This window comes from Oculina patagonica, chromosome 9, assembly GCF_052425735.1.
Source record: "Oculina patagonica isolate OP01 chromosome 9, crgOcupat, whole genome shotgun sequence".
Lineage (NCBI taxonomy): Eukaryota > Metazoa > Cnidaria > Anthozoa > Scleractinia > Oculinidae > Oculina > Oculina patagonica.
Genome location: NC_135766.1, coordinates 18,880,349 through 18,889,608, shown reverse-complemented (window position 1 = coordinate 18,889,608; position 9,260 = coordinate 18,880,349). Strand labels below are relative to the sequence as shown.

Sequence of the window (9,260 nt, the reverse complement as noted above, 5' to 3'; positions counted from 1 at the left end):
GTATTATTCTGCAAAATCGGCCAACAGTAACTTTTATAGAGTCCTTTCGTGTGTTCAGAAAGTCGAAAAAAGTCGGGAAATAATTTCGGATGCCCGGAAAGAAAGAAATTTCAAGATCTACGGAAATTTTCATTAAGTCGATTAAGACTGATTAGTCAGGTATCGTAAATACACGTAAGTAGTGGGTTGTTTACCTGTGCTATGCATCAATTGGCGGCAGTTCGGCATACTTGTCTGTCTTGTGCACCGAAAAAATGCACGCAGTGCGAGTGGTAAGACTCTTTCTCAAAGGGCTCCTCGCTTTCGCTACAAATTTCCATCGCCATTTTTCCCCGCAGTTTCTACTTTCCCTTGCCTCCACTCATCAGTCTGCCCCTGAGTCTCTGAGAATAAAAACAGGTAAAATGTGGACTGTAATGTATGTTTGTCCCCTTTGGTTGTCAGAACCGCTTTTCATTGACCGTCCTCATTGTATCTGGCAGATGAGTTCAACGTTCACTTCCGAAGTAGGCGGATCACAATCCTCAGTGAGTCAGTCTCCTTTGCAGCCGTTGTTTGGGCTCGTCACGCGACTGCTCCCACACGCCGGAAGAGAATCACAATTCCAGATGAAATTCCAAGCCCCCTTACTATGTTCACCGCATCCGCTACTTACAAAAGCAAACACGAAACAATCCTAGTAGAGGAGATGCTGGGCTTTATATGATTGGTTGCCGATTTCCCACTAATAATTTTTCAATTTCCTTTAAACATTGTAACATGAGACCTCTAACTGAAACTAAAATTGGTTCGAGAAATCGGCCGCGGGAGTTCGAGAAGTCGGAGGATCATGCCGTCCCTCCCTACTTGTCACCTGATCGCAGGTAAGGGGTACACGTAATTTGAATTTCTGTGTTTTCACCGACTGAACAGTGACTGGAAAATTGGGAAAACGACGTTTTGGTTCGAGTTATCGGGAGGTTCGAGAACTAAAGGGACCAAGAAATCAGAAAGGAAAAGCGCCCTGGGACGGATTACAAAAGAAAGTATAAATGTTATACTACTGAAATCAAGTTTATTGAATGACAAGGTCAATAACGGACAGGGCGCTGTCTCGTCCCCAGGCGCCCGCCGGTTAAGGCAGTAAGGCGCGAAAACTAGAGCGCGGGAGTTGATGGTTAGGGTGCGAGCCGCATCAGGCCCACAACGCCAAGCGATCCGTGCACGACCAAGGAGGAGGACACCTGGAGTAAGGCAGGACGGGACGGAGGCGCTTCAGGGGAGGACTCAGGAAAGAGATATGTGGGGTTACCATTTACTCATTTACTAAGCTGGTATATCACTCAAAAATAACACAAGGAATCTGTGGTCGAAGAAGTCACCCCATGTAAGGTTCTCGGTGGTAAAGGAGAGGGCGGGGTGGGGGGTGGGGGGGAGAGGGGGTGCTATAGATAACGTTACGTTTCACGGAAAATTAAACGACCCTTTCCCAATTCACGAAATATATAATATTGGCATCTCACGCTTCACGTAGAACGTTTTAGAAAATCATGGTTCACGAGAAAAAAAGAATAGCCATTTGATCACATTTTACGAGAAATAAAAAGGGCCGATCACGGTTCACGAAAATACCCTCATAAGAGAGGCTCTCGGTTTGTGGGAAAGCGCGAAAAAAGCGTGCTCCTCCTCTTTTCCTCACTCACCCGCATTTTTCGTTCTTCCCGCCCACAAACCGAAGCCTAGAACAGGCTAGATATAGAGAAAACTGACATTGTTGAACTGCTATCAGGAATAACTTGGGAGCTGTGTCGCTTGGCTGAAGAAGGTACCAAGACTCTTAGAACGTCTTCTCGAACTTCAATTATTTAATGTTCGTCTTCTACTGCACAGCTATTCACAACTAAAACTAACTAAAGCGAACAACTAGCCCTTCCGCTACTATAGCTGTAATGTAGACATGTTTGGATTTGCTGAGCGTGGGAACTTTTACCGCATATCCCACAGCATGACTAAACTCGTGAGAACACACTTGTTAGATGATCAACAAAAGTAGAGAATAACCAATTAAATTTTAATGGTGAAACCGAGCGAAGTTGAACTAAGAACTCATCAAACGAGACCCCCATATAGGTGGGAAACACGGTTCCCAAGCATGCCTACTCAAAGAAAAAGAACTACGACAACCCAAACGACTCTTTCAAACTAGACACTAGACAAAACTGCTCAAAAACCAAGGAACTATAAGTGTGGGCTAAACCTTGAACAACCTTGGTAACTAAAACAATTCACAACAACATGTTGGGTGGTTAAAGTCCCTCCGCCACACGCAATGACATATCAATTAACAATGGTTTCGCTTTATAGTTATGTCTTGGCATGTCCCGTATGACAGGAACATGAAACTGCTGAAGGGAAATCAAACAGTTAGCACGGCAGTCGAGCTTCATTGAACAACTGTTTGTTAACTGGAATCCATCATGGACGCAAACAAGAAATCTTCCGCCAAATGTGGCGAGGTTCTCCACAAAGGTTCTTCGGTTCTGTCTTTTATTTCCATGTTGTTGATTGTGGCGCTGTTTTTGAGGATAGAATCGATAAACAGGAAAACGGAGATGAATGAATTGCGCATTACGAATGTCGAAAAGCGCGTCGAGACACGATCACCGCAGACAACAGATCACAAACACGAAATGGAAACGCCAGAGAGTAAGTAGAAGAGAATTTTTAATCGTCAGAGTTTCTGTAATTGCTTTGCGCCAGTGCGAAAGTTAACTATAAAGTTTGGTTAGAGTGAAAAGAAGCTATGACAAGATGTGGTGTAGCTATAGATCTGTTGTTGTCATTTCCTTTGAACAGTTTTATACTGCGGGCTCGTACTGTGATCCATCATTATCAAGAATGTAAAAATGTATAGTTTACCTTTGGAAGTGATCATGATCGAGAAATGTTGGTCTGTTGTATTCAAGAAAAGAACTGTCAGCTAGAGAACCAGGTCGAATTCGACACCAGCTAGAACTTTGATAAACAAAGCTTTATTACAGCTTAGTTACACACGTGACGTCATAGAAGTTTAATTTTAACTTTAATTTGCGCATTGGTGACTTTTATGTGTTTTGCGAGATCTAATTTTTGCGACTTAGAGAGTCTAGTTTTTTGGTATATGGAATCAATTTCTGTTATTTGTAACCTGGGAATGGGCATTCTTTTTCTTCTGTCGTGTGATTGAAGGTTATATGCAATTTTCAACACATCGTTAAAAGTCGTTTGTTCTTTATTGTGTATATAATCGAACTACAGGTAAAACAACCTTATGAACAAGTATAGCTGAAAATCAGCCGCAAAACTTAGAAGAGTAATATTTCGTGCCACGCGCTTTCTGGGAAACGTTCAACCTACCTACGGTAGAAAACCACGACACTGAAGAAAAACAGGAAATACGTTTAAACCCTTTATCAGTCATCAAACAATACTAAAATCAAACATCCTGTTTTCTTGACTATAATTCCAAATACATGTATTTGTTTTCCCGATTTAATCAGTTTCGTTATTTAACACCGGATAAGACTTTGAAAGAAAGATGTCTCTCAATAGGTCATTATGTTTGTCAAGAAAGAGAAATATTTGGCATATCGCCACTGGTTTCAGTTTCAAGTTAAGGCAATGAAATGACAAAATCAGTAAGGACTGTCACGTATTAGACTACCCGGTTCAGTGCAAAGTTTCAAAATGAAGAGAAACGAATCCATTTACTTTCGGATTTATATAACAGTCCTTTTCTATTACTTCATTCGGGCATAGGCCGATAGTGACAGTACACGAACATTAGCTGATATATATATTTTTTTATTTAACCCTATTCAGACCGGGCTTTTTTGGACCTTCTCAGACCGGGGAGGGGGGGGGGCTTCGGAAGCCCCCCTATGTAACTTCCAGAATATTAAAGCAATCACCATGAAACTTATAGGATGTATTGTACGTCCAAAACTCTTTCTTTTGGTATACGTCACGTGGGATGGTGACGTCACATCACGTGACAATTACATCATGATGTCAAAACAGCCGCCATCTTGGATCCGCCATCTTGGATTTCAAAATTCTTCCAAAATGCCAGAAAACCACCCAAAATCACTGCAAAGTACTCAAAATGAATAAAAATATGCTTTAAAACCGTAAATATGTAAAAATAATTCCATTTAAGTTGATTTTTATTAACAGAAACATGCAAAATTACAAATTTGGGAAAACATGCCTGTCAAAATGTCGTTGCCATGGTGATGTCAAGTTCCTGACACATCATCCAACCCTATCAAATTTTTGCCAGATAATTTTAGGAAAACTCAGAAAGTTTGGCAGCGTTTGGTTAAATCTTAAAAAAGTTATAAAAGTTCAAAGTCATCGCGGGCCTCAAAAGCCCCCCCCCCCGGTCTGAATAGGGTTAAAGTGGCACTGCATTTTTTGTTATTACAATTCAAAGAAAACAGTCTTTATTTCTATATCTACAATATTTACTTTATGAGAAGCAGTTGTATACTCTGTTAGTTCGTATTAGTTACATAATGTAGATACAGTAGAATCCCGCTAACTCGAACTAACTTCCATTTCCCTTAGACCCACTTTTCAGTCATTTTTACTTGGTTAACTCGAAAACCCCGCTAACTCGAACTGTTTTTCGTTTCCCTTCGGGGTTCGAGTTACCGCGGGGTTCAAAACTTGTTAAAAAGATCTATATCAGAACAAAGTGTTATACTGCCCTTGTCATATTAAAATATAACAAAATTTTAACGCTGCTACCGAGAAGTCATTCCTTGTGGTATGTTCATTGTAATTACCTTTTTCATACAGATCTCGTGATGAAAGCAAACACCAAGTTTCGTCGCAGCTTAACAGTCAGCAACAAATCTCTCACCATAGAAGATGTTCGCAGTGAAATCACCAAACAGGTTAATAAACTTAAACCAGCTTCACTGTGCCAGCCAATGGAGAAAGTTTGCGTCTCAGGCCCTCCCGGTAAGAAAGGAAGCAGAGGTTCTCGAGGAAGACGAGGAACGCAAGGTGCCAAGGGTAAAAAGGGAACGCAAGGCATCATGGGTTTACCTGGTAGACACGGCAAGCAAGGCATTAAGGGAAACCAAGGATTAAAAGGAGACAAAGGCGAGAAAGGTAGTCGAATTAATGTTGTCTTTGTTTTGTTTGAGTTAAATTTCTCAAGACGTCTTTTCTATTTTAAACGCGATTAACAGGCGCAGCTGGTCCCCAAGGGATACCAGGACTGAAGGGAGATCCCGGGGAGATCGTTTCATCTCCAGAGGTGACCGTATCACCCGATACACAGACAGTCACTGAGAACCAGACCGCTACATTTTATTGCTCGGCCAGTGGGAACCCAAGGCCTGTCGTGACCTGGAGCAAAGTCAACGGCTCTCTTGTGGCAGAGCGCGTGACAAGCAATAAAAATGGCGGCCTTATAATAAGGTCAACCTTCAATGACTCGGGGGATTACATGTGTACAGCTGTAAGTGCTTTAGGAAGAGATCAGAAGATTGCAAAGCTTGTTGTTGAAGGTAAGAAGCAGCCTAGCTTCTTTATGCATTATTGTTATTGTTGTTGTTGTTTTTTCGTGTTTGTTTGTTTGTTTGATTTTATTTAACAGCGTTTGATTACCCAATGACAACAGTCAATACCTTGATTGATTGATTGGTTATCACATCGCGACATTCTCCACGAATTTGAATGCTTAGACATTACCCAACTGCAATAAACAAAATTACAAATTGGAAAAAGTGGCCATGGGAGGATATAAATTCCTGTGAACCAAAAGAACCCCTAATTTGAGAGGGGGACCTATTAAAGAGGTTGGAGATAGGGTATCATTGAAGAGGAGGGCTTATAATTATTTGAGGGGGAGGGCGAAATAGCAGATTTACAATTGAAGATATCCGTTTATTACAGGTTCGCTTAATACTGCCTTGACTGTATGGATCTTTCTTATCAACAGCTCCACCCAAATTGATCAAAGTGCCAGACCGTTTTCGTCTTATTGAGGAAGGAACAAAAGCAGTAATTTCATGTGAGGCACTCAGTAATCCACCTTCTACTATAACGTGGACACGTGCGCTGGCGACTATGCCAAAAGGGCGGAGTACTGTTCATAATGGGACATTAAGCATTCAAGATTTTTCGATGGCAGACTCTGGAATGTACGTTTGTACTGCAAGAAACAAGCTTGGTTCAGTCTCAGCCTTCACAACCCTGGGATTTCAGAGAAAGGCTGGTAATTTTCAAGCATTTACTTTTCTTTTAAGATCTCTTAATACTGTAACTACTAGTTAAGTTCATTAGTGGCTGCTTGGGTCAAAGACGATTTCGGAGAAAATAGTCTATTCCATACATTTTAGGGGACAAGAATGGCGATGGAACCAAATTCACTACACAGTTAGGTTAAGATGGGTTCCGCCCAACATTCGAGCAATACAGGCAAAAATAAAGTTACCAAAGAGACCTCATAGTATGGTAACAGTTAAAGTACAGCTATCAAAAACCTGACAAAACTTTAGCACTCAAGCTGACCCCGCGAGAGAAAAATGGATTTGAAATTATCTATATATCAGTAAAAACGGACGTTTCACGCCAGTTCAAAACAAAATGGCGCGCATTTTGAACATTTTTACGAGGTTTGACTTCAATTTACAATTTTAAAGTAGGATGGTGTCTTTAGATGGGTCAAGTGACTTTCCTTGACAAATAAATACCAATCTCTGCCCCTTTATATCCAAATACTCTCTCATTAATCACAGGGCACAGAGGAGTCAAGTTTGTTCGCAATTCAAAATCTCTACCGTGCAAAACGACCTTCAAAAGCGCTAGCTTTTCAAAGCGATCGTGTAAGCCGTACGTGATACAACGCCGTCATGCGATACTAAATTGTTTACAGATCGTCTGGTCTGGTGATATCGTATTCGTACCCTCATGCGACATCCGCAGACAGCAATGTTTGTGGGCGTTACCAGAGAGACCAGAAAGCTTCGCTTTCCGAAAAAAAATCGTCGCCCGTCGGGCGACGATTTTTTCGCCCCAGGCGACCATTGTCAGAATGCGATATCACCAGACGATCTGCAAACAAGTATCGCATGACGGCGCTGTATCACGTACGCTTACACAATCGCTTTGAAGGTCGTTTTGCACGATAGAGATTTTGAACTGCGGACAAACTTGACTCCTCTGTGCCCTGTGCATTAATATACCAGTTTAACAAATAAGTGTCCTTAACATTTTCTTTTATCAGTTAAACGACTTTTGAATATCGGAATTGCTGTGTATTTTGTTAGCGAGTCTGTAATTGTTGAATTATTTTTCGCAGTTGCAGATTCTTGTGAAGCTATTGCATCTAAGCAGTCAAGAAGATCAAGTGGAAGTTATAAACTCGAAATAAAGTCTTCAGAATTTGAGGTATTTTAAATAAATAAATTAGAAATCTATTATAGCGGACTCGCATCTCAAATATAAACTGGAAACACTTTGTTTGACTCTCATTAACAGCACCGACTAGACTCTATTTATTAAGTGTCTCTGCTAACAATCAAGAAAACCTTTTTTGTTGTTTTGCCGCCAAAAAAAATAGTTATCCATCGATCCGGCCGGTCGTCCACTCACTCATGCGATCACTCACTCACTCACTCACCTCCTCCTCCTCACTCCCCGGCTGTCCGGTCGGTCATTTTTTTATGATTTATTTAGTTCGTTATTTGTGTTGGTAACCTTATAAATTTAAGTTCAATTAAGGATTTACGTACGCTTTGAGTGATAGCGTACAGAGCGTATTTGAAAATTATCTTAAAATTGCAAGAGCCTCTACAAGATTACACGAGTCTGTTTGAGCTTTTCAGTCTGTGTTCGCATGCTAAGCCAATCAACAGTGAAGTTACTTTTGCAGTCATATAATAAATTTAGTTATTTTAATATTTATTTGGTTGTTTGTTCGTTTATTATTTGACTTATTTTTTAAATTAATAATTTCACTTTAAACAAACTGAAAGAACCTGTATTTTAACAGGTGTACTGCGAATTAGCCGGTCGTGAAGGATGGACTCTTATCGCCCGATTCTCAAATAATGACAACAAGAACTGGATGAAAGACACCGGGGACTGGTGGTATGACCAACAAGTTGCCATGGGAACAACAACAGATCCGTCCATTAACACTGACATGATCTCACCAGCCTTTTGGTTGGTCAGCGGCAGAGAGTTTAAGATCACGCGCAGTGATGACCCAAGTCACACTCCTTTGTTACAGACCACAGGTAACTGTTTGGCTGGACAAACATTCCGATCTAAAATCACAAGTTATGGCGACTTTAGAAATGGCAAAGTTTGGGCCAGTAACAAGTGTCTGGGAAGCTGCACGGTTCAATATGGCGGTCAGTACAAGTCAACAGACGGGTTTCAACAGGCCGAGTGCAGTGGAAACATCCAAAGCGCCAACAAGATCGGCTTCTGGTGTGACTGGAGCGGTGATGGATCAGTGATGATGATTGGTGGAGGAGGAAGTGCTTGTACACGTGCTGATCACGGGATTGGAATAACGGAAACTGCCGATGCTTCATTTGTTGATATGGGAACGACTGAAAGTGAATATGACTTTGGTTATGATGCTAATACAGGAAACGCTCCGTCCCAGTCCTACTCACTAAATCTGTGGATTCGTTGAGTAGGATCAACCGCGAGCTACATCTTCAAGAAAATCAGGTTCCAGTTTACGCTTAGACTCTAAACTTGCTGTTTAAAATAAAATAGTAGTAAATGCTGATGAACAATGTATAAGTAAGATTCGATAGGACTAATTTCAATTGATTCAATGTGTAATACACTCTTTTTAATAAGAACTTTTTAAACGCTCCTTTGTCAAGTTTCAATTTAAAGTGGTACTACACTAAATCATTCAATAACGTATTCAGATTGTACACATACATGTTCAAGTGACAAAGATGGTTCCAATTTGGATTTAATTAATGTTAAAAAACTCATTAATAATTCATAAAGAAAATACAAAAGAAATTAATGTTTAATGAGGGTCTTTATAGCTGATAAAGACACGGCTAAACTTTGCGTCCAATTTTCTAGGCCAAAATAACCCAAAATCTAAATATTAGTACAAGAATGAGTTGATCTACATCAGAAGATTTTTAAGCCGTTCAATAAATTCGCAGTACGTGTTTTATCAAGTCTAAAACACTCGGCTGCGCCTCTTGTTTTAAACTTGATAAAACACTGCTGCTCATTTATTA

The 9,260-nt window shown here is 40.5% G+C and overlaps 1 protein-coding gene across 1 annotated transcript; it reads left to right on the top strand.

Annotated features, from left to right (window-relative positions):
* The first annotated feature begins 1,585 nt into the window (after positions 1 to 1,585).
* On the top strand, positions 1,586 to 8,952 carry LOC144666347 (uncharacterized). The gene is made up of 6 exons (XM_078527760.1): positions 1,586 to 2,685; positions 4,822 to 5,139; positions 5,220 to 5,540; positions 5,975 to 6,250; positions 7,337 to 7,425; positions 8,030 to 8,952. The coding sequence occupies exons 1-6, from the start codon at positions 2,457 to 2,459 to the stop codon at positions 8,681 to 8,683; spliced, it is 1,887 nt and encodes a 628-aa protein (XP_078383886.1). The 5' UTR covers positions 1,586 to 2,456; the 3' UTR covers positions 8,684 to 8,952.
* The last annotated feature ends 308 nt before the right edge of the window (positions 8,953 to 9,260 follow it).

Bases quoted from the DNA above. Each gene is read 5' to 3' on its own strand.
- LOC144666347 (XM_078527760.1), top strand. From the start codon at position 2,457: ATGGACGCAAACAAGAAATCTTCCGCCAAATGTGGCGAGGTTCTCCAC. The intron at 2,686-4,821 runs GTAAGTAGAAGA...TTTTTCATACAG, and splicing joins CGAAATGGAAACGCCAGAGA to ATCTCGTGATGAAAGCAAAC. The intron at 5,140-5,219 runs GTAGTCGAATTA...CGCGATTAACAG, and splicing joins AGGAGACAAAGGCGAGAAAG to GCGCAGCTGGTCCCCAAGGG.